Source organism: Anas platyrhynchos, chromosome 3, assembly GCF_047663525.1.
Source record: "Anas platyrhynchos isolate ZD024472 breed Pekin duck chromosome 3, IASCAAS_PekinDuck_T2T, whole genome shotgun sequence".
NCBI classification, from domain to species: Eukaryota; Metazoa; Chordata; class Aves; order Anseriformes; family Anatidae; genus Anas; species Anas platyrhynchos.
Window position 1 is genome coordinate 12,366,252 of NC_092589.1, and position 25,488 is coordinate 12,391,739.

At 44.3% G+C, this 25,488-nt stretch overlaps 1 protein-coding gene across 5 annotated transcripts in view; it reads right to left on the reverse strand.

Moving 5' to 3' along the window:
* Positions 1-413: 413 nt before the first annotated feature.
* MEIS1 (Meis homeobox 1) overlaps positions 414-25,488 on the reverse strand; it is a 105,144-nt gene continuing 80,069 nt past the window's right edge. For 3 of the 5 annotated variants that reach the window (XM_038177510.2, XM_027453401.3, XM_072035307.1), the window contains 4 exons: positions 22,660-22,736; positions 5,771-5,829; positions 4,449-4,538; positions 414-1,988 (listed from right to left, as the gene is read on the reverse strand). In XM_038177510.2, the coding sequence (XP_038033438.1) occupies positions 1,705-1,988; positions 4,449-4,538; positions 5,771-5,829; positions 22,660-22,736 (510 nt within the window). In that variant the 3' untranslated portion in view covers positions 414-1,704. Of the gene's footprint in view, positions 1,989-4,084; positions 4,181-4,448; positions 4,539-5,770; positions 5,830-22,659; positions 22,737-25,488 lie in introns of all 5 variants that reach the window. The other 2 variants (XM_038177512.2, XM_038177511.2) reach the window with 1 other exon arrangement.

Here is a 25,488-nt window from a genome sequence, read left to right on the forward strand (position 1 = left end):
TATTTCTTCAGTACGCTCAGATCCAGCAAGAGATGGAATGATGGCTGGAGTATTTAAAACTGCGTGTTAGAACTGCAAATTATTTGTTATTATTATTATTTGGAGGGGGGTAATACTATTTACAAATTTCTGCCCAATATGCTGAGGAGAGCTAATGCCCTACAGCATTACATTTATTAACAGGCAACAGTTACCATCCTGACAATTTACAGTGCAAATTCAGAGTGTCCTTACGCAGCATAGCGTCACTTTTACATTATTTAAATATGAAGCTGATATTTAAAGAGCAAAATTATAGGTACATCTCTGGAGCTAGATGAGTTTTGTAGCTGCCTGGCTCACAATTTGGGAGGGAATCGCTACAAATACTGAAGTGGGGCAGGAAACAAATTTTGCAAGCAGTGGAGTCACCATGACAAAAAATAATTTGTTTTTATTTTAGATTCAGATTTCATTACTGCACTCAAACTACTACAACTGGGCTTTGAGTTATTATACAATCCAAACTGTTTCAATCAGAAACTCTAAGACTCAGTGTGCAATGATTATTATTAATAATAATTAGCTCCTTGGTTTCTTGATAGAAAAAGGCTATCAACAAGCATTTGTTTAACCACAACAAAAGTATAATTAGCTTATCCCACTTAGTAAATCTGTATGCATGCCAACTCATACCAAACTGCTACTTTTACAAAAAATTGCAATAATACAGATCATTTTTCCAGTCCTTTTTGCACAAAATTTATTTACAATGTATACATAAATGCTCCATGATGGGACTATGGAAAAATGCACACGACTGATGTTTTGCCCAGAAAGAAAGTCAACATATTAAAAATAAATCTTCAGTCCATGTTTCGAGCTGCATAAAACAGGAAGTGATGTACAAGGTGGTGGTTGCTGCATGGGGACAATGATGCTCTGATGTGACAATTAGGCTTCAAATACACTGCCTTTCCGTTTCCATGCTTCCTCCTACCAGTCTCCTTAAGACACTGCCTGCAACAGCTGATTAATCATTGTTGATGACTGCAGTTTTTCCCATCCTTCCCGATTTACATCTGTTCAGGCCAATTCAAATATGGTGAGTAAATGAATTAGACATGCAAATTCACGCCCCAGGCTAGAAAGAGAGAGAGACTGAGAGAAAGGGAGAGAGAGAGAGAGACAGAGAGAAAGGGAGAGAAAGGGGGAGAGAGAGAGGAGGAGGAGGAAAGGAGAGAGAGAGAGTGTGCATGGCTGAAATCCTAGGATAGAAGAAAGATTCTTCTGCCTGACATAGTTATTTTAATGCTCTAAAAATCCTGCAAATAAGCCCTTTCTGTCATTTGCAGGATAAGTGTAAGGCTTCTTTTCAATGTAAGGAGGCTTCTGGAGGAAGTGAAGAGCTATGGAAACAACACACATAGTGTGGAAAAATTTCACATTTTTTTTAAAAAATCTATAAGAAACAACGTAATATGGATAACAGTATAATAGCATTTTACAATATTTCACTCTTTGTTCTCTTAATGTCTTATATAGGTATTTAGCTTGTCCCCAGAAGTTGACTTCAGTTGGTGTTTTCCTGCTTGTCAGGGTCCCTGTGAAGAATAGGAACGTCCCTTGGTCCAAAGTCGACGCCAAGAACGGAACTCCATAGTCATTGCAGAAAGACAATGTTTGAAATCTACCGCCGCTGCAGACAACGCGGATTCCCTTAAGCTACTGAGCATGAATGTCCATCACTTGTCCACTCACTGCCGGCTCGCCGGTATGAAGCATTGTGGGGCTTGATGCTGACATGGGCATTCCAGGGTGGGGTGGTCCTCCATGCATCATCATCGCTGGGTGGTGAGGGTGTCCAGGAATGTAGGTATGCATGGGGGGGCCATGACGCAGCTGAGCAGGATGGGGGGGCATCTGGGGCGGGGTATAGCTTGGCTGTCCCATGTTCATACCCATTGGACTACCCCGAGACACATAATCCCCTGGCATACTTTGCAGCCCTGTGGAGAGAAAGAGGCGGGGGTGAGTGGCGGGGGGACTGCTTCTGCGTGGGGCGGTGGGCGCTTTGTGCTCCACGTGCCACGGAGATGCTTCCCATCCAAAATCGTGCTGGGGGCAGAGCCGGCCTGCTGATGGCTGATGTCACCCGGGGCGGTGGCACTAAGTGGCAGCAGCCCTGGCCTGGCAAGGGGGAGCCCTTATCAGCAGCTATCTGCTTGGCGCTCGAGCCCCGCTACTCCGAATCTGTCCCAAGAGTTCTCGCCAGTGAGAGACGGGCCGTACAGCGAGCGCATACGCTGCTGAACAAAGGCCTCATATGAAGCTGAAATTGATAGGATTACTAAGGACGATTGTTAAATCAAACCTGTATTTTTAAACACGTGGAAAAAAAAAATCAATGGCAGTTATCAATTAATTCTTTCCCTGCGATCACTTCTGTCTGAAAAAATCAGACGCGCAACTCAGTCAACCTTTCAGTGGCTGGGAGAACAATAAGAAAAATTGGACCTAAAACAATAAAACCTCCTGCTTTCCGTGGGCCTCTGCCTTCTGCTTGGATTGCTATAGCTGATGGGAACTGACAGGTGTATTGTTTCGGAGAGCTATAAGCTCCATAATCATCAAGGGTGAAAGGCATACGCTATTGCTAAGTAGGTTCAATTGGCTTTAGTTCTAAGTAATAGTGCGCCGTGAATGCTCTGAACACCTTGGAATCAGGTCTCAAGGCTCTAGCAATGAATAGCTGCTTAATCTAGCCTAAAGGAACATTTTTGAACTAATGAAAATTGCTTATAAAATATACTGTACTCACAGCTCTTTAATCAAAAAAGATGATAATATTTTTTGTAATAACCTATTAATTTAATTGGTCACGAAGCATAAAATACATCATTTAAATTTAATTGACCCAGAAACTAAGAAACAATATTTAAATTAACTAAGCTAGAAATTTCCATGATGAGGTAATAAGGCTGTTGCATTCCCAAGCTCGGTGGAATGTTTTCACAGCTAATTGTTGAAACTTATTTTTGACTTGCGCCCAGAGAAGACAACTCCGAAACACACTTGGCCTTGGTAACTTCAAACGCTCCCTTAATAGAAGCAGAGGCACGACAAAGATGCCCAAATAACTGCTTTTAACTCCAGAAACAAAGCAAGAGAAACAGAATTGAGCATCATTTAAACATGGTATCGGATTTAAACATGGTATCGGTGCCTCAGTGTTTCAAACTGCTTTACTTTTTAAATTAAAAAAAAATAAATGTGTATGTCTTTTCCCCTATAAAAAGACAAGAGCCAAAAAAAAAAAAAAAATCTGGGACAGTTTTTCTAGGCTTTCTTCACGAGGCCTGCCACTGAAGATTGCATTAATGATCTCTATTTTTGTATACTGAATAAGTCAAATCCATTTGTCACACTGCAAGTGATGGCATACTTAATTTGGATATAGTCAATTAGCCTGGGCTAAGCTCCATAGCCTGCTGTGCACACCTCTATTTTGTATTCTCTCTTTTTCCTTTGCCACACGTAATCCCATTATGATGGACAGACAAAGAGAAATAAACTTGAAAAAAAATCAAAGTTTCGTTGATCGCCTTCCAAAACGTAACTCGCCCTAAGTGAAGCTGCTGTTTATTTTACCTAAAAGAAGTCTCTGTTTGGCTTTTTGGTGTCTCGCAGGTTAGCGTAGAAATGTAACTCATGCATCAACTGCGGTTAGACAGATTTATGACACTTTGGGGACATGCTCTTTCCTCTCCCTGCACTGCTGCAGACTGCTTACATTTTGCAAATCAGTCTGTTGCCTTGGCGACGGGCTCCCCCACCTCCCGGCTGCTGCTCGTTTCGTCATGTGGTCAGTGCTGTATAATAGCATCGCGCCGCGGCACCCGCGGACAGCACACGCAGGGGCTGCGCGGCCCGGCAAGCTTGGCTTGAGCCAGAGGGAAGGGAAAAGGAACCGAAGGAGCCCAGGCGCGGGACGGAGAGGAATGAACAAGCATGAAGCTATGGGCAGGGAGAACGTTGGGAAATGCACGGAGAAAAAAAAATATCCCTGGAACAAAGTGAGAACAAAGACCCCATTTGTACTTACTTCCCCCTGGCTTTGCCATTGGGTACCTAGGTGAAGGTTACATGTAGTGCCACTGCCCCTCCATGCCCATATTCATGCCCATTCCACTCATAGGTCCTAGAGGGAGATAAAAATCCGAGAAGATGCCAGAGAATGAGCAAAGTCAACAGATAGTGCCGAAAGCCCCCTTTCCACACCGCAGCCTTCCGCAGGGGCGAGGAGCAATTGCGAGGGAGAAGCTCCCCGCTCTCCCTCGACGGTGCTGAAGGCGAGCAGAAGACAGGCGAGGCGAGGCGAGGCGAGGAGGCAGCTGAGACGAGGGCGGAGGACGGCGGCGCGGTGGCGGCGGTCGCCCATCCATGCCCAACACTACCCCGGGGCTTACCTGGCGCTCGGATGCCCATGTGCTGCTGGCCGTCCATCACGAAGCCTCCCATCGGCTGCCCGTCGGGGTTGTAGGGTGTGCCTTGACTTACTGGAAAAGCGCAGAGGGTTTTTTGTTTTTTTTAACAACGCTCAAAAGGGTTCATGTTGCCTCGCGGCCGCACATAGTCCTTGCCCCATGCCTAAGGACCCCAAGGATGACTGCCAGTGGGGAAAAAAACATCTACGGTTCAAATCAGGCGGCTGCACTAACAAGCTCGGGCAGTTTGGGCTTAATTTCCTCCCGTGAGTTTGGAAATAAATGAAGTTGGCCATCAGAAATATCGGGCCGCGATGAGCCCCCGCTCCAGCTGCTGCCGCTGCTGACGTCAATGCCAAGACCTGCATAGGAGCCGGATTTTATGGCCAGAATAGTCACACTGAAATCCCAGTGTGTTAAATTACGCCCGTGCGCTTTTACAAGAGCAGGACCTGAACACGTCCGTGCCAGAGATTTACCTCTAATGGCAAAATAATCAAATGTGCTCGGAGAGAGCACGTCGCCCAAAGGCGTCTTTGACAGCAACGGACGCGGATAGCTGGGCAGGGAGGCTGAGAAAACCAAACGGACCCCGGGTAATGCCAAATACCCACACGGAGCTGTGAGCCAAGATCCCAGGCAGGACTGGCACGTCAAAACTTTGGGTTAAAAAATAAATCCCCCCAAAGGAAAACCCAACCACTCTGGGATCCCAAAAGGCAGATACCGAAAGGAAGAGACGAGAGACAAAAGGACCGTACCCGAGTCCCGCTACCTGAACCGTAGGTTTTAACTGTACATTAAAAGCTGCCTTCAGAAGTGAGCTGCCTTGGGTTATTAAAGCACATAAAGCTCTACCTCATTGAATGTCTTTGAACTTTACTGAGTCCCACAAGCGATTCTGACCCCTTTGCCCTTTTGACAGGTAATAAAGTTTACAGCAATTCCACACCAAGCCATGCACCAGGGAGTGGTCACAGGAGCAGCAAGAGCTGGGGAGGAAAACTCAAAACAAATGCAAAAAAAAATAAGAACAACATTAATTCCGAATGTGCTCAGAAAGTCCGGTCATGGAGCGGATAATTGGGAGTTTCTTCTTTGAATTTCATTTTATTTTTCCCAAAATATTTTCATCGTGTTAAAACTATCAGCTTTGCAATGAGACAAAGCTGGTTTTATTTTAATTGTCAATCACTCCCAGCATTCATTTCTCATTTATTTACCAGGTAATGGACCTCCCGGTGAATGGCTCGAGGATGGTTTTTGCCTGCGTGACTCGAATACGGTTACTACTGGGGACTTGCCTGCTCGATTGGACTGGTCTATCATGGGCTGAACTATTCTTCTTCTAGCATTAATAAACCTGCAACAAAAAGAGGGAAGCAAACGGTTACGGAGGGGGCGACTTCCAGCCGTCCCCGAGCCCGCGCCCCAACGCGGGGCTCGCAACTGGGCTGCGCGCAGCTTCAGACACAGCCAACCCCGCAACCCCTGGTGACCTCCGAGAGTACAGGCTTGGGGTTTCCGAGCTGATTTATGTTTGCCTGCTTTTACCACAGTCGGACACTTCCATTTCATCTTTTCATGGGGGAATTAGTGGAGTTTTCAGGAAACAATACCAGCAACACTCTTCGCGATTCAGAGCGGAGCACAAAAAACGGGTGGTGACGGAGGGATGCTCGTAAGGGCATCTGCTACCTCCCCCTAATTAGTGACATTTCTGTCTTATGTCCTCCTTTTTCCACTTTTTTTTTTTTTTTTTTATCAAAACCTTCCCCTACCTCTTGCAAACCTAATTCTCTTTTAATGCCCACTATTAAGATAATGAACTGTGATGGCAGAACACCATCAAATGAGGGAACGTCTGGAGTTTTATCACCACTAAGTCACACTGCTGGGGACTTCAGAGCCCTGCATTCCTTGTAGCCATTTCTTGGTGGGTTTTTACCCCCCCCTCCTCTCTTTATGCAAAGTCTGAGGGGTCAAGGCGAGGTCATAGCTTTACAGTAATTGAATTTATAATCCTGTTTTCTCCAGCTAGGCCTGACCATTTACAGCAAACATCTTGTTAAACTGTAATTACTGGACTACTGAAAATTCCCCACGAACAATGAAAAGCAGATCTTTGGAAATAAAAAAGGTACGGTCGGTTTTAAAAACAGTCCTCTGCAACTGTACTCCTCGTGGTTTTTTTTAGCTCTTCGCCTGGGTCTTGTAATGCCTATTTGGGGAAGGAATACTCAAAAAAATTTGGAGCAAAACAGAATGAGGGGAAAGATCACAAGTGCCCCCAGTCTCCTCAGTGTGTAGTCCTGGTGGCACAGAAATCAGGAGTCTCAAAAGCATGGCTGGAAACCTGTCCCAGCAGTGCTAGAAGAACTTCTCTTGTGGTTTTGCTAATCAGCAAGCTTAGTTAAAAACCATTTGGAAAAAATCTCCATCGAGATTTAATTACGCTATGGCAAAGCCTCTTAACCAGACTTTACATTCTTTGAAAGAGAGAAATAATAACAAAAACATGTATTCCTCAATATTTACTAGGAAAGGAAGAAGCGTGAGCACGGGTAAAACCACGCTACGCTTTGCAAAACGTAGTGCTAAAGTACACAAAGGGATACTTGGAGCTTGGTTTTGTTGCCTTTCCTTGCTGTGGCTTAGCAAGAGCTCTCCTACAGCAGAGATAAAGCCACCGGGACGCTCCCAAAGGAACCACGGTGCCCACCCCTTCCCTGACACCGGCCAGGATAACCATCACAAAACACCACACGGGGCTGTTTGTTTTGCCGTCATCAAAGACCAGCAGGGGCAATTTGGGGTTCCTCCTATCTCCCCTTCCTGGCTGCTTCCCATTATGCAAAAGCTCCTGCAAAAATTAATCAAGATGTTGGGCCCTAATCAAGGCTGTCTCGACCAAACGGGCTCAAAATGTTCCACCGCACAAAGCCACAAATTCCAGGCGCTGTGCTGGAAACCTTACACCTGAACTAGGTCATGTTTTGTCAGCAACAGTATTGTATCAATTTTTGTACACACTCCCAGTAACAAAAAAAACACCCTTCAACTCAGCAAACGGTGTTGCAAATCAGTTTATCATTATCTTGTACAAACCATGAAAATTAGAATCATGTGAGCAGAAGGTTAGACTAATTCTCCTTTCTCATTATAAGCACAGGTGTAGCACAAACACCATGTGAAACAAGCAATTAAAAAAATCTGCTTTTTTCCCCCATTAGCTGCCTTAGCGCCATGACCAATTAGAAAATTGTTTAATATCTGTAATCTGCATTTGCAGAAAGCAATTTTCACAGTAACTCTCCCAAGTAAAACAACAACACAAAACCCTGGTACCCCAGCCATTTCTTTTTGCACGCCTGGCAGGCACTCGCTGTGCTCACTCCTTCCCCCAAATGCCCCATTCCCTGGCCCTCTTATTGGGGTGGGTTTGGGGCTGCTCACTGAAACCTTCATTTGCCAAAAGCTTTCCCCCAAACCCAAAAGAAACCCTGAGCAGCCACACAAACATCACAACCTTCCCCTCCAAGTGCTTTCGGGAAGAATGAGGTTCTCCTTCCAATAAACCATGCAGCTGGAATTTGCCAATAATCATCCAAAGATGTGGCTGCAGTAAAACCTCTTTTCACCTGTTTGCCCCATATTATCACTTAGGACGTCTGCTTTAAGAACATTTTACACACAGGTACTTAATAGTTAGCTTCTTCCTACGCATTCCTATAAGTATTTTTTATAAGTAGCTGATCTGCAAACCAGCCCTGTGTTTGGATGTCTTCAGGGTGAATTCAGACGCAAGAACATTTTCCTTCTGGGCAAAGTAATAAAATGACATTCTTGCTCCTCCCACTAGAAGTCAAACCGAGGTCAGCTCCCCATCCTTGTATCTGTTTAAATAAACTGGTCCAGCTGTTTGTTTCCAGGATGCCCTTTAACCTTCTGTCCCATCCTCCCTGCCTTTGTAACAGAACGCTTTACTTTGCATTATAGTAGACTCCAAACTACTATGCATTAAAAAAAAAAAAAAAAAAAGTATTCACTTTCAAGTTTCTTCCTGCATCCCAAACCTGGAATTCATAAGAAGCCATCAGATTAAAACTATTAATGTGTCTTGCCTTGAGACAACACAACGCAGTGCCGTTACGTTTATAAATCACATCCAAGAACTCTTTGCAAGCAAAACTGTGAGTTAGCTGTGGCTGCAGAAATCCACGGGCATGGGGATAATTTCTTCGTACTCTCTGTTGCTTTCTTTGTTAGAAGGGTCGTTTTGATTGCTCTTTGAATTTCCAAAGTGCTGTGTTGATGTAACATCAGCAAAACCAGTGGAACAGAAAAGCTAAGAGGAAAACTCTCACTGCCCCTTTTCCTCTACATTCACATTCACCTATCTTAAGGGAAAGAAACCCTGATTCACTCTAATTTTTAAAAGTTCAGAGGAATCAGGACCTAAAAAAGGTATTCACATATTAAGAGCTACTCATACGCAGTCTTCTCAAAATACGACTAAGCATAAAATTTAAGGTCACGATTAAAACCCCAGAACAATCTTACTCGGGTGAGTAAAGATTCACACAGGCTCAAAGGCTGCACGAAGGGTGTGCTTCCCCCACGCCACTGCTCTATGCACTCTTATGTGGGAGTGCTTTTTGGTTTTTGTTTATTTTCTCCCCAAAGAGCAGAATCAATAGTGGCACAAAGAGAACGACAACTTGTACCCATCTCCCAGAGAACTCTGCAAAACCACATACTCCCAACTTGCTCTTATGCTTTGGCTTGCTTTGTGTTTTGTTTTGTTTTGTTTTTTCTCTTTTTGCAAGGGGGAGGATCTGACATGGAGGAACCGTTTGAACAGTTGGGCAAACACAGAAGTTTAAAGATGATGGTATTTATGATTATTTTTAAAGTTAACTTTTCCTTGCCCTTTTGGGAACGTGAGATCATGCCTTCCACCACATCCCGACAGGCGAGCAAGAAGGAGCTCTTCCACCTGCCTAACCCCCAAGTGAAGATGCAGGAAACCCTCTTTTGTGCCATTTGCACTTTTCTAGGATGTTTTCTCTTAGCTCTTGTGCCCTGGGTCTGTCCCCAGAGGTCACCGGCAGTCTCTGTCACTGGTCCCACGGGTGAGAGCCAGCCCCGGACCCGCGATGCCGCGATCCGCCGCTGCACTCTGACCTTCAGCTTGGCCGCCCTCGTCGCGACGCACAAGTTTTGTTTCTTCTCAGCGAGGGGCGGCATGGCTGGTGATGACAAAAGACTATTTTATTTGGAAATTGCCTACAATAATAGCAGCCAGAGAGCGGGTATTTTCGTAGGGTCACAAAACCCTCCGAAAGGCGCAGCTCGCAGGGCTCAGGTTACAGCCCCGGTGACATTTTCTGCATAGATCTGTTCTTTCTCTCTTCCCCTTGTATTTCAGTTCTGTTTAGTGAATAAAACAAGGCCTTCCTTCGCTGTCACAAGTTTCCAAAGTCACTTTTGCTCAGGAATTGACATAGCGATTGTGGGGGCTTCCAATTTGCAGTGTTTGAATGAAATTTCCCAGTGCAGGCTGTCTGAAAGCCGATGCTGAGACTCAGTGCTATGTCGTATTTTCCTTTCCCCCAGCCCTGAAGGATGAGGACAGCTTCACACCAGGACTGACTTCTGATACCTGGGATTGCAGCCTGCTCCTTGTCAATATTGTCCCAACACACTGGGTGTGACTGCAAGCCAGGAGTCTGTGGATCAGCAACAATGCCAACAAGTTCCCCCAAATCCCTCTGCCTCATTTTGTCTTCGAGCTCCTTCTAACAAACCATTTAAAGACTTTGGGAAAGCCCATAATACCTACAAACACCATTACTAAAATGTCTCATCCCTCTGAAAAAAGCAGCATCCCTCTTAACAACAAGCAAATCATCATTTTTACAAGAGATGCCGAAATAGCCGAAGACCTTCAAACTCGCAAATAATTCGCTTGTAAAACCAGCCATGGTCTTTTTTACATACTGGGATCCTTCATTTATACCCCAATGAAACAACTTTCTCTATTCAGCACTTAATTCCTCAATGCTTAACAGGTTTATCTCTAATAAAAACAATTGAAATGGAAGTGTGCTATAAACCGGGATTATTACACTTCAGTAACTGCATTATTCCTTATTTTAATGTATTTTCTTTTTTTTTTTTTTCTTGGGTATTTGTTTTCCAGAGATTTTTTAAGTACTCAGTTAAAGGAAAAAAAAAATACAAAAAAAAAAAAAAAAAACAAACAGAAATTATTTCACAGAATACTTTCAAATGTTTAAAAACAGCCTTAAAAATAAAAAGCTCCCTCTGTAATTATGAACAGAAAAAATAACTGCAGACTTTTGAATGGTAATCACATCTCCCCGTTCCTAAAATGAGAAATAAATGTTAAGAGTGCTTACTGCCGTTATTAGAAAGTTTTGATCCTGAAGTCAGTTAGTGAGCTTAATGACCCATAACTACCAGTCATTAGCAATCCATGCTCTCTGTACTCCCTTTATTTGTTAAGAAAAAAAAAAAGAATCCAAGACACTCAAGAAACTTTGTTCAATTTAAAGTCAGACCTTATGAAGTCATGTTTGGCAACTTTTCTTGGTTTCTCCTCCTCCTCCTCCTCCTCTGAAATGAAGACAGTTCAGGACTGCAATACATCATTTACAACACTAAATGGAGGTAGGGAGGGAAGAGAGTACATGGGCTGCTAACCACCCACTCCGGAGACGTAATAGCGGAGTTGACTCCAAAGGCAGCGGGTCTATCCATCAGGAGGAGCAGGAAGGTCTCCTGAAAGCTCTCCTCTTCCTCCCTCCTCCGCTGGCAGCACCAGCCCCAGCGCCTGCATATAGGGCTGGGGGTGTCGCAAGACAATATTGAAGAGCGAACAAATAAAATACTATGCAAAACGAGTGATGAAAAACCACTAATTAGCTGACAAATTTGATGTAAAGCACTAATGAAAGCCACGTGTGGTTCTGCAATTTAGTTTTAAAAATAGCTTCTGACTTCAAGCATTACTATGTGACCCCACCGATGTATTCATGTTGTGCATTCAGAAAAGTTGCTTTAAAGCAGGAGAGTGCTATTGAATCTCTCGCAAGCCAGCCCTGCTAATGTACCGAGCATATCAAGTGCAAAAATAGAAAGCAGGGAGATGGGATCAGGTATGTGCTTCTTGTACGAGGGCTGGCTATGCCCTACATTCAGCCAGCCCAACGTGCCAGCTCTGCCCTTGGCTGCATCCTGTGCTTGATCTCCTCCAAACCCTTTAAAATCCCTTCCCCTCCTGCTGCACACCCTGGTTTCTTCTCAAACCACTGTGGGACACATCCTGCCTCCAGACAAGCAGGTTGGGCTCCGGGGAGCCACAAGGCAAGGGCGGCCTGCCACCAGCCCTGTGGGGCACCAAGCAGCTCTGGTGACCACCTCAGGGCAGCAGTGAGCCCAGCGGTGGCTTGTGCTCCCCATGCAAGAGGGATGGCTGATGGCTTTCCATCAAGGCACATCCTTGAGCTCCTGGCCCTGCTCTCCCCTTGGCCCAAATGTTCCCTTAACCCCATCTCCACATAGGGCTGGCGGCTGCTGGATCAGTCTCTCTAGAAGAAAGCTGGGCAGGAAACGCTCTTCCTGTCTTGCAAAATTGTTCCTGTTCCCCAGCAGGATGGAGCTAAAGCCTATTTGTATTTCTTTAGTTAGTTCTGAATGCAAAACAAGGGAGGGACTCACTAGGGATGGGTAAAGAGCCAATGTGCCCGGGGTAGGGCTCCCTGGAGCTGCACCTCCCTGCTCTGCCCATCTCCAGGGCCTCCCACATCACAGCCGAGCGCTCCAAAGCCCGGGCTGCCACTGGCCTTTCCGCTCTGCTCTCCTCTTTCTCCTCCTCCTGTCCACAAATGCCATTCTGCCTTCAAAAAAAAAAGCCCTGCCGAGATGGAAACTCTCCGGTGACGAGCCGGGTCCAGCTTCCATGCTTCTCCCCGCCGGTGCCACGGAGCCCCAGCAGATGCAGCGCTGCCGGCCTCGGCTGTGCCGGGGGGGCCTGCAGCAAAGCTCATTCCCTGACACCGCAATTCCCTCGTGGTGCAAAGCAGATGTAAACTCGCCCTCAGCAGCCAGATGATGTAAGGGGAAATCTTTAAATGGCAAAGTGCCAGCAGAGCTGACCTCCTGTCTCTTCCCTACTCCCAAATCCCAGTGCAGCTGTACTCTGTTGATCTCCGTGTGCCACAATTAGCCTTTAAGGAATATGGCAAGGATTCATCTAGCAGAGCACTGCTAAAGCTGCTCTAACTCATGCCCGGGACAGTGTTGGCCCACCACAGCGCTGCAACTGGGTACGCGACACGCCGTCGGCCAAAATCTTGCTTCCCCCAAAAACACTCACTCCGTGCAAGGACCGATGCTGTGCAGGCACAGGAAAATTTGTGGTCCTTTTTCCACTGCAGGCTCTAAGGTTGGTTAATCTCAGTGCCATGCAGTGCACTGGAGGGTGGTCTGAACCTCAATTTTCCATCTGAACTTTCAGGAGAGCCCACGTGGCTGGGCTCCGTAACACAGGGCCAACTCTGGTGCACACAACACAGGCAGCGCACACCAGCAGCAGATTGCTGCAAACCAACAGCCAGGGTCCTACTCGGCAGCAGGGATTTCCCTGGGAACAGGCCAGAACCGACAGCAAACAACTTGCCATTGCTTTGCAAACACTCCTCTCCCTCTGCAATTTCCCTTTCCTCTGCTAATTCAACAGCATCCCTTATTTAAGCCACTGTTATGTTTGTGAGAGGTGCCCACATGATCTCCAGGCTTGCTCCTGCCACGCAAGGGGTCTAAACACAGCGGGACCTCCTTCAAGGCCTAAGGTTCTCATCCATCAGCTGGGAGCCTCGTCCTGCCACCTCTCCTCCCCGTTCACCCCGATGTATCCTGGCTACGGCCTTGGGGCTGGAGGCCGTGCCTGCTCCTCCAGGCCCAAGCAGCATCCCCACACCAGCTCCTCCCAGCCTGTGAGGCACGGAGAAGCAACCAAAGGGTCATCAACCCAAAAGCTCCCTGAAGAGGAGAAGACACACTGAACCTCTCCGTGGGACCTGTGGTTCGCACGTGGGATAGGCCTTGGCATCGCTCCGGCCTATACCTTGAGAAAGCAGCTCGGGGCAGATGAGGGAAGCTCTGATTCCTGTGGTCGGGCCCTCCCCACCGCGGCTGAGACAACAAACACGAGCGCGTTGGTGTATGCTCTGTGATGTGGGCACCTGCGGAACTGGTTTGAAATATTTTTTTATATATATATATATTTTTTTCGGGCTGAAACCACAAAAGACACAACTCTGAATCATGGCCAACCTGAAAAACAACAACACGCTTCTTGAGGATGAACTCCCCGCCCCAAGCCATCCTACGTCAAAATGTTGCTGTCCAACCACTACTAATAACCTACTTGGTAATCTACTTTACCTAAACATAATTTCCCATTAAGTGAAGTAATTCATTTTACTTATAATCCTCCTCATGATGGCATTTTATTCGGGGAAGGAGAAAAGACATCCTCGGAAAGCAATGAAAACAAAACACGCACGGGGAGGTCAGAGGAATGTCAAAGATAAAAGGAATTTGTAAGAACGTGGGATGTACAAAGCTCAGCCCCCCAGACGGGATAAAACAAGGAGTATAAACCACCTTTATAAACCTAGGAGGAGTCCGACATCTCTTGGATAAGCCTGAATAAAAAAGGAGCAATTGATACCGCACTTTATCATCAGCCAAAAAGCCACAAGGACTACGGTGCCTGGGCAGAAAAACAAATAATAACCCATGAAACTGTTACATGACCTAGATTTCGTTGAGGACTGCGGAAGTAATACATTATTTTTTTTTTTTTCTGCAGCATCTGCTGCCGTTTCTTTTCTTTTCTTTGAAAAAGTGAAATAAAACACAGAAGCCTCGTTAGATCTAATGCTGGTATAGCCGGCCATACATCATTTACCCTGCATCATTTAAGGGCAGACAGGGCAAAACGCACGCCCTCCGAAGCACTTCCTCTCCCCGAGCCTCTGGCTGTGTTTCATTTTTGAGAAGAGAAAATTGTTTTATCCAACGAGGAGGCAACATTTGCCCCATTTTTAATATTTCAGGCTGACTTTTTAACCACTCAAAAATGCGGTTTGTTTTATGCAGGTGCAGCCTGAAGCTAGCTCATGATGTAAGTGAGAGAGAGGGTCTCTGAGGGCACCTTTCCCAGTGTGCTGGCGTTTCACTTCGCCGTGGTTAATCGCTGCACACCAATCTCAGCAACTGTTGACACAAAATAGGTGGAGATCAGGTCTGTGCAAGCACAGAATACCAGAAAGGCAAACTATATGTAAACACACTTCAGATAGATTTGACAAGAATAGACCAAAACCTGACTTGCAAAGAAATGACAAACAATTACTCTCCCCTTCTCTCTGCCTCTCTCCCTATTTTTTATTTATTTATTTATTTTTGCATATCGAGGCTGCCTTCTCTGACAGAAGCACCTCTCGCCCGAAAGAAATGCTAAGCCCCGGGACCTATTTACAGAAGGCAGCACGGAGCCCTCCCCTGGATTGCAACGCAGCACTTCCACAATACAATAGCGCCCTGGATGTTTTGCCAAGCTCAACTCTTGTTTTCAGGCAGTGCACACCTGAGTCTCAGCCTTTTAAGAAGCAGCTAACAAAGACTTCTGACCCCTACCCTGATCCTGCCCTGCAAAGCCAGGGCAGGAGTGGAGAAAAGAGCAACCAGAGAATGTTTGAACAGTGCCTTTTAATCTTATCTTCGTGACACCTGACAGCACATTTGTTACAGAATATTAATGCATCGACTAAAAAGTTTGTCAGGTACAAAACCACCGCGGCAGAGGATGGAAAACCCAAGGGAAAATATGAATTTTGCTGCATGTTAACTCCTAAAGCACCGAGCACCTCCAGCTCCTCTGCCAGCAGGTAAACAGCGCTGGCAACGTGCAGCACCCTGCCACGGGAACTGACCTTTCTCTGTCTCTCACGAGAAGCATCTGTGCTGCCATGCACTTGCAACTGTTTCCAACACCATTTATTTTATTCACTGAATGCTCACGCTGCTGCTAATTACTAAGCTCATGCAAAATGACTCCATGTTTGCTGCTGAAATAAATGGCATTTCATCTGCTGGTTTTGCCCATCCCAGACCCAGGACCCATCAGGTCAACGCTCAGGGGATGCGTGGTCCCCTGGCTCTCTGGGACAGCGTGACCATGGTTTTGGGGCAGCTTAAGCCTCCTTCCAGCTGGGGCAGGTCTACAGGGCTGGACTGAGCAACAAGCCCAGGGACATGGGCTGAGCACCCTTCCCCTGCTCGAGCTAAAGTCCCGGGGAGCGTTTCCCCCTAAACTCTTTTTATCTCCCTCCTCCAAGCATCTGCCCCTTGGGAAGAACACATGCCTTTTGTGCCCAAACTGTGTCCCTGCTCCTTAAGCCTGCCCATCAAAACAACTCCCGGCACATTTACACCACTGCATCGCACTTTTAAATGGCTTTCCTGAACCAAAACACGCCGACAAACCCAGTGTGCTTCTAAAACCCGGTGATACAACAGTACCTGATGGCTCTGAATCCACAGCTCTTCCCCCTGCAAGCTATTTGCTCAGCTTTTCTAATAATACCTTGCTTGTCTGGCAGCTCTCCAGGGCTGTCTAAGGCAATATGCAAGCTAAACATTTTTCGTCTGATTTCAATATTTTCTTATGAGTAACTATACAGTATTTTACCTAGCGAGTATTCCTGATTGCTGTAATTTAAGAACAGAGAAATAGACTACAGATGTAATATTATTATTACAATTGGCATTCAAGGTGAAAGGCATAACAATTAGCTAAGACTTAGTGAAAACATAAATGTAAAAATCTGCTTTAAAAGCCCAGCACATGGTATGTTTAGAACAGCTAATTTACCGCACATATTCCGAATTGCTCAAATGGTACAACAATTCACCCAGCAAGATACTTTTTAAACGTTTTTCTTGGGGTTTTGTGTGTTTTTGGGGGGAGGTGGGGAGGTAGAGGGTGGGGTGATTTTCACATTGCAAACACCTAATGTCTTATTTTTCTTCAGAATAACAAACTGTATGTGTTCTTTAAACCTGGAAAATAGATTCTTTCTTACTTCTATTCTTCTGGGCTTTGTATGCATTCCCATTAAAGAAGCAGTGTTTAAATGGCATCTGTAAACATATTCTTGAATTACAGAAAGAAGAAAAGTAGAATAGTTTCCAAAATCTGACGGTCTCTGATTAATTTTGCATTGCTGAAGTTGAGAGGATAATTTGTGAATGTTTTAACATTTACAAGTAAATAAGTACTTGCATTTACTGTATCTGATTACTGAGAAAAGTATTTGTTATGTTATTACACAGATTCAAATTGCATCTTGACCTTTTCTTGTTTAATCTGTTTACTGCAACAAAAGCAGTAATAGATAAATCTGAAAACAAGCGTGTATTTTACCCACCTCTAACTAAAGATCCCCGTGTGTGGCATGCTCTGCAAAGCAGCAGAGCAAATGCCTTGCCTGTTTATTGTATCCTGCGATTTGGTAGGCAGTGGGGAGTGAAAATCCACCCCTGCATACAGGATCGGCACCTGCTTTTGCTGTGCTCCCTCCTTCAGGCCTCCTCCCCCTCTTACACCCTAAAAATAGTGCTTAAGTGGGACTAAAGTGGCGCGCTGGTCATGTGCTGGCCTTTTGCTCGGGGTGAGTTTCACCCTCGGCGAGGGAATTAAGCAAAGCTGATGTCTGCACTAAATGCCCAGCCCCAACCGAGTCTGGCCACCCCCTCAAGGGGCTGCAATGGAGCTCGGCCACGTGCACATGGGAATCACGGAGCAACAGCAGCCTGTGCATTTGGGGTGTCTGGGGTGTGATTTGGATGCGCCAAGCCCCAGGAACAGTGAGATAAATAGGACTTCTTTGCAAAAGATGGTGGGGCGGAGAGCCGTGCGGCTGCTCCTCCTTCCTCTGCATCTCTCCCAGCCTGCGTTGGATTTTTCATCTTTTATTTTTATTTTTATTGAATTTCTTCCTTATAAAGTTTCAGCAAAAATAACTTGAGCTGTCTCCAAGAATGAGATTAGGGAAATTTGCATTATTTGATCATTTTTTCCAGTGTATTTGGTTGGTTTGTTGTGTTTAGTTTTTTTTTTTTTTTTTTTTTTTTCAAGCCTAGGAAATTATACACAAAAATGACATTTAAAGAAGCCAAGGTCATAAAATCAAGAAGTCAAGAGGTAGGAAACTGTATTGCTAGAGCTGCTTGCATCCTATTCCTTAATCCACTTTATAGGCAAGCAGTACGGTCACCGGCTCACGGTATGGTTTTTTATAGAGCCCAAAGCCTCAGTCACCACAATGACGGTTATGTTACGAGAACAAATCACTATCATGTAGAAAAATTGATCTCTACAGGAAATAAACATCGTCAAAGTTGAGTGAATAAGGCAGCGAATGGCAAGAAAATAAAAGCTCCTGGCTGGAGCAGCTGAACGCAGCGCCGGAGGACGGGATTTTTAGCTGCTGCCTTGGACTGCTTTGGAGCTTCTGAGTAAATCATCAAAACCTAACTTTTCACCAGCAGTTACCAACTCCTTGTGCCTCTCCTCTGTGCCCAGCACTGGAGCTTGGAAATGTTAGATGCCAAGACACTAAAAACTTGGAGTTTCCATGAACTCGGAGATTGTTGGGCCTCTGAATGTGGATAACGTGCCATCATTCTGAGTCAGCTCAGTCCCAACCCGACCCCAAACCAGTGGATGGGCTGCATGAACCTCCTGCAGGCTCAGCTCCTCACCTGCACAACCACAATACTATGCTCCCTCTTTGCAGGGGAACTGTAAATATATCGTGCACATGTGTGCATATACAGGTAAGTGGAGGTCAGTGGAGAACCTGGGTATTACAGTGGTGAGCGCTACAGGAAAGCCCATCAGGAATTATTAATTCCATCTTCAAGCAGGGTTTGAATACGGCTCAACAAATGAAGCGCTGACGAATGAGGGTAAGATAAAATATTGACTAGCTGCTCCATCATTGTCTGGTCTGTGCCCTAGATAACACAAGGGCGTTTTGGAAACAGCAGAATGGAAACACCTAATAAAAGGCTGGCGCTCCCTCGCTTTGGAGATTTAAGAATTTGTAAATTTCATCTCTATATATATTTATAAAGATAATTTTAATGCAGTTGCATGCATTCTATGTAGAGAGAGAGTCACATTTAGATACATAAACACAGAGAGATACATAAGGGCATTATTATACAAATACACAGACCTTTACCTGTGTATTCCTAGGCTTTCATAAAGCAAAACCAAGCACCTGACACCTAATACAGCCCTTGATGAGAATTGACCTCTCTCCTTAGAGTGCCATGAGTAATTATTTGCCATTAGTTCTTAACAGGACGAGGTTCAGCTGGGATGCAGTAAACAAGGAAACCGTATAGATTGTTCAATATAGCCTGGCTGGCTCTCAGCTGAGGTAATAAGTGATTGTATCACACCTCCTGGATATTTCAATCACCGAGCGGTGGTTTTTATCACAGGGGAAAAGCACCTTATTAACCTGCACTTCGTCAGGTCCCTTCCATGTCCATATATGCAACGCTGTCGAGACTACCCAAGTTGCCCCTTCCAGCTCACATTGCGGTACTCCGAACCCCAAAGTGCTGCGGGGTTAAACGACTAGCAAGGTGAGGACCTGACCAGTTCATTTAGACTGATGAGGTATCAAACTTGGCTACCTCCCTACCTGCAAGAGTTTTTGCAACATGGTAAAGGCTTCCTGCTTCCCACAGTGCAAACACCCAACTGTGGCACAACGGTGGTCCTAAGAGGCAACACTGCTGATTTGCAGGCAGAATTGTTACTAAAAAAAAGGGAATATGGAGGGGGGAAATCCTCCACATGGGTTATTAAAAAAAAATCCAACTTACACACAAGAAAAAGGGTCGAGTTAAAACTGTGGTATTTTTGAAGACATGCGCCCTACCACTGGTAGGTTTTATGGCACGTCTCACATCATCACCCCATTCCTGTGACTCCTCCGCCATCAATAGGAGTTGTGTGCATCAAGCCGGGGAGCCCGAACACCGGGCAGGCCGTATGTGAAAAGCACCATTTTTTCGTTACGGCCGAGAACTGAAGTATGCAACTAGCACATACTGTAAAGGCATTCAAAATATGACAAAAAAATTGTTCAAATGCTTTCAATCTGCAGAAAACAAATGCTCTCTTCACTGACTTCTCTGTGGCAAACTTATAATTCTATCCAGAAAATCCAGCATTCCCAGTCTGGGCTAACGACCATGCTACCAGACATGAGTTTATGTTTTTCATGCACATTTCATGTATTCCCACATGCTGTGTTGCTGCCAATAATTTATGACTGATCTGCACCCAGCCTGCCCTTCAGCATTTTATTTAATCTCTGCAACAGTGATTTACAATGACTCATCATTAATACAAAAATGTACATGTGTGTTAACAAGTTGGGAAGAATCTAAGGAGGAAGGCGAAATTTTTTGAAAGTTGTGGCTGAATGACTTATGAGCCCGCAGAAGAAAGGCGAAGCTAAACCAGAAACGATACGTTCACTCTTCCCCGCAGCAAACAATTTGGGCAAAAAGAACTGGTTCTCATGCACGCCGCGTTACACAGAAATGTATTTTTCAGGGAAAGGCTGGGAGAGGGTTGCCCGCGCCCCCAGGACCGAGGAGCTGTTGCTCACCCCATGGCCAGCTGCTTCCTGCGTGTTTGTGCAACCTGCACACTCAGCCACGGCCCCACAGCCCCCTTGCTCTTCTGCACCCACCACAAAACAGCTGGATTACTACACCCTTGCATCTCCATCCACCACGTGTGACTGAAAAAGCCCTGACCGGCTCTACAGTGTTAAATCTTGTGGGGCTGGGGAGGGAAGGGGAATTCTCTCAATAATTTATACAATTGTAACGCCACGGCAGAATTACCAAACGAGCTCAAGCAGAGGAAGCCTGCCCTACATCCACAAGACTTCAGTTATAATGTATTTTGACCTACTTTTTTTTTTTTTTTCCTTTCCTTGCACATAAGGAACTTATAAAAACACATCTGACACAAAGCCAAAGTAAAACTCAAATCCAAGGCGGGATGGGTACTAAAAACCACCCTGGAAAGTCACACGGGACAAATCCCACCAGCACTAGTTCAAAGCATCCCATGCTCATCATTTGGAAAATCTTTGATGGACCATCCCAAACTGACTCATATGCCCAGGCTGAATCCTGCTCTCAGGCCAGACCCCCTCCCTGTCCCTTTTCCTGTGCTGTTCCTGTCTGAATCTGCTCCCACCTTCACCCACAGCCTCCAGCCTTCAATGCTCACCCAACATGCAGCTCCAGCTGGAAGCCGATCCATGTCCTTGCCTGAGCTGCTTCAGCCTCCCTGTATCACCCAGGGGAGCTGTGCTTCCAGCTTACCATTAAACAGGACGCCTGACAAACACGGACGGCCCCTACACCGACCACACCACCTCTCTTTCAACCACAGAAATGAGGGTATCAGCTGGACAAAACCTGGAGGATATAGAGCTGAAACAAACACTGGTTTTTCCTGGCTTGAGCCAAAATACTGCAGTTTGCGTTTACTTGTAACGTGTATTTTACGTTTAGTGCCTTTTATTCCTCCATTTTAAAGTATCTTGGAAGCCTACTTCACATGTACTAAGTATTTGGTATTTCCCTTTATTCGGTGTCTTAAAGGGCTTCAAAAAATTGATCTCCCAGGGCTGCTGTGGGGTCACAGAAATTGATAACCCTTACAAGCTATGCTTATGTGAGCCCGCCTGCGTCTCCCAGATAGTGCACTTTGTAAATTAATCCTCCAAAGGCAAATATATTGTAAGTAGCTTGTTATCTCTGAAGTACTAAATTGAAGAATACATGGGATTATATTGACAGAAATTACATTTTCTGTAATGGGGTTTAATATATCTGAAATCTCTCCCATAGGCTCCCACTCTCTCTAACACAGGAGGGTTTGTTAATGTAGGTGCAATGGACATCAAGACCAAATTTATTCACCAAAATGGATTAGGCCATGTAATCAGACCTTCAGTAATATTAATCTCTGACACTTATTGAACGGAAAAAAAATACTTTTGTCTGCAAACTGGCATTCCTCCCTCCCTTTTCCCCAGCAGGCTCGCCGTTCGCCTTGGCCATTTTCTGGGTATTACTTCAAAGAGGATAAGGTTTCCCATCATAAACACTAATCTAAAAATATTAGGACAATTAATTAGATACACTTAGTTTTACAAGGTATTAGATTGCAATACACTTCAAATATGACACTAGCTCAGGGACAGTGGGAGAAACCTACATTTCGATGCAGGAACAAAAGGTAATAAATCAAACGTTTTTAACGGGTTTGCTGTTGCATCTTCACACTTAAATCACAGGTAATTTTCACCGGGGGCCTTCACCACATCTCCAAAAGTTAGCAACTCAAAATCCACTGCACAAACAGCACAGATCCCAATTTCCTTAAAACAATCACTACTACAGCAAGTCAGGGGCTCCAGCAATCCTTGGCCAGAATAAATAAATACACTTGCTCCACACAGTCCTTCAGCAGGAAAGAGACAGATTGTCCTCAACGTTTGTTCAAGCTTTCAAAAACTGAACGTTTTAAACAAACCAATAAATGGATATAACGATGTCAAGTCAAAAAGAAAACCCCACCAACAGCATTAAATAAAGCATGACAGCAGCACAAAATAACAATACAGTCTGCAGAAACGGGGCCCAGTGCCCATTTTTTCACCCAACTTCTCAATGACAAAGTTCTCCAAATGGATGTGGCCCTCTATTGAAGAGGACACATCCTCAGCCAGAAAGGAGGACTGGTACCCAGATGCAAATCCACTGAAATCGCTGAGAAAGCGATGGGCAAGTAAAAACTGCTGGTTTTCTGCAGCGGCAAACCTCCTAGCTCCCATCATGGAAACCACTCGCCCGTCTCTACCACTTTTGCATCGATAAACTGCTGGGGGAAGCAGACAAGGCAAGGTGTGTCCTCAGAAATGCAAAGCGTTAGCCGGAGGGTGCCGGCGGCCATATAGAAACACTAAGGAAAATTACTTACCAATTGTTCACTTGAAGTATAGTGAGCCCTGTGTCTTGTGCCAACTGCTTTTTCTGTTCTTCTGAAGGGTAAGGGTGCTATAAGACACCAAAATAAATATATGCATTTAAAACAATGTATTTTTTTTGCCTAGTTTTTTATTAAAACAAAACAATAAAACAACAAAACAAAAAGCAATAAAAAAAGAAAGAAAGAAAAAAAAAACAGAAGCATGACATCTATTATTGAAAGGTGAAAATGCTGAGGTGTGTCACTCTTTTATAATTATTAATGGGCTACTACATCACTTAATTAATGGCAGTAAAAGACAAGCCAATTATAAAGATTAGTGAAGTGGAAAAATAACTACTTAGGATACTGGCAGTACCTTCATACTCAAGAAGGGTATTTGTTGCATTAGCTGGAAGTTTTTACACTTGTCTCAAATGAGTGATTAGACTCAAATCACAATTCTTTTTTTCCCGTATTTCACAAAACAATGAAGAATGCGATATAGCACTTCACTAGGAAACTAAAAATGAACTGATGATTTTTGAGATAGCGAAGACAAATCTTGCCAGTGCCCCAAAATAATTTGCAAATAAGATCAGCATCCTGAACATAAACAAACGCCTGCATTTTGAACACAGGCCAACACAAGGTCAGCGATCAGCACATTTTTGCCTGACATTAACATAGCTATGCTGCACTAATCCTAAGAGACGGAAAATAAATACTGGTTTAATTGAAGATAATGTTAAAATTAAATCATAAGTTAAGTTTCTTGTGAGAACTTGATTGCTTTCTCAGAAAATTCACTTCTGCATGAATACAGATTGCTTAATAAATCAACAGCAAGAACCACATCCAAGTTCGAATTTAGAAATGACATTAGCAATATCATTTCTATCCTTCCTCTCCATGTAAAAACGTCACTGTCTCGCAAGGAAATGGCCAAACATTACAAACGTAGCAATCCCCAGGAGAAACCCTGCTCTGGCTCACAAGTCAGAAGGCTCCTAACTTGGACGTGCAAGTGTCAGCGCACACCAACTCCAGATCTGGGCCGCTGCGAGGCACTTCATAACATTTCAGTAAGATCGCTTGATAAAACTGTTTAGACCTACCCAAACATTGCATTTAACAGTTGTTTGTCAGAAAGCATTTGCTGTTATACACACATCCGTTTTTTCCCAAATAGTCCCATATTCTTTGGACGTATTCTTCAGCATAATATTACAGGAGATGTAAACTGAAACCTTGTAAAGTGTAAGAATTTAAAACCTCATAAAAGTCAGCGATCTTATTGGGACCGTAACTATTTAGCAGCTTTTATATACTCTTGTAAACAGCTTAATCTGACATCTAATGGCTCCGTTGCAGGGCTGAATTACCTCACTTCCCCAAATATGGATTTTTGCTGTAGCATCCTGTTGCCCAATGTGCCCATTTCAAAGCCCACTGCCATGGCCATCAGCTCCAGAAGACACGCTTACCCTGCCAAACGTGGCAGGGAACTTTCCATTCTTCCACAAACACAGTTCTTGACAGTAAGCCCACAGATAACCTGAACATCTGTAAACAACCCGCTCTACTTTGTGCACGTTCACTTCTTTTTATAGGCGATTTGCATTTTACACATGCTGAAGTCCAGTATGAATTTTAGAGTCCGACTTATACACGTGTTCATCCCCAACAAAGTCATATTTGACGTACATCCATCTATCTGAACATAACATTATGCTTCTCTTCAAAGAAAAAAAAAAAACTACTGAGACAATTTGCAACATTTTCATCTTTATAGCTTGCTTCCCGTTTCATTACTTTGCTATCAAGCGAGGACAAAATTATACTTTTTTTTTCTTATTTCACTTTGCCACCTTACATGTGATCTAATTTTAAGTAATTGAACAAACTGTGTCTAATTTCATGCAGCAAGCAATAATTACTAGACAGCCTCTAGCTATTGGAATTGAGAACTCTGTCTCCATTAAGCAATTTTCAATTGTTCTGGACTTTTTTCCAAATAGACAAGACTGGATAAAATTAGCCATCAGAATAATACAGTCACTGTAAAAATAATTGCTTTAAAAGTCCCAAACCCCAAATTCCTTAAATTGTGGGATGTTTAAGGTCATCTGATTTATTTTTTTTGGTCTCATAGCCTAGCACAGCATAAACTTTTAATTTAATGAAAATCTATAACTCCCAGAATCACATGGCAGCCACGACTTCATGTCGCTAATCCCTCTTAGCTGAAGGTTCCCAATGCGGCAGGCAGGCTTTTCAACTACAACTGGGTGTGTTTAAAATATCTTAAACACTGGGCATCCTTATTATATAAGCTTTCTGCAGATCGTACCAGTTGTTCCTTTGTAGGCTAAAAAAAAAAAAAAATGACTTGACAAAGAATCAGCATGCCACAGGCTAGGTTGCTATAAAAACATTCAAAGCCTTGTTGCATTCCCACCCACAGGGCTAGGAAGGCCTGGGCTACAGGCAAAGGCAGACATCACATTGCAACAGAGAGAAAGGGGGAAACCCTGAGAACTGCCATTTTATGAAGAAATAGGAAATTCACTCAAAAGTGCTTTTGCTGATCTTTATTTCACCCAGGCAGCAAAAACAGGCACGCTCCTAAAGCTTTATAATGGCTTGTTTAAAGTCATTCAGATATGTACGGCTTTAATTGGGTATTTGCATGTGTATATATTTTATATATAATAATTGCACGTGTATATATATATATGGATATATGGAAGTGTGTGTCTTAAAACAATGCCCTGATTCCCGTTGGCAAGTACACCTATCACTCCAGATCACTTTGGGATATCAAAGCAAATTGTACCA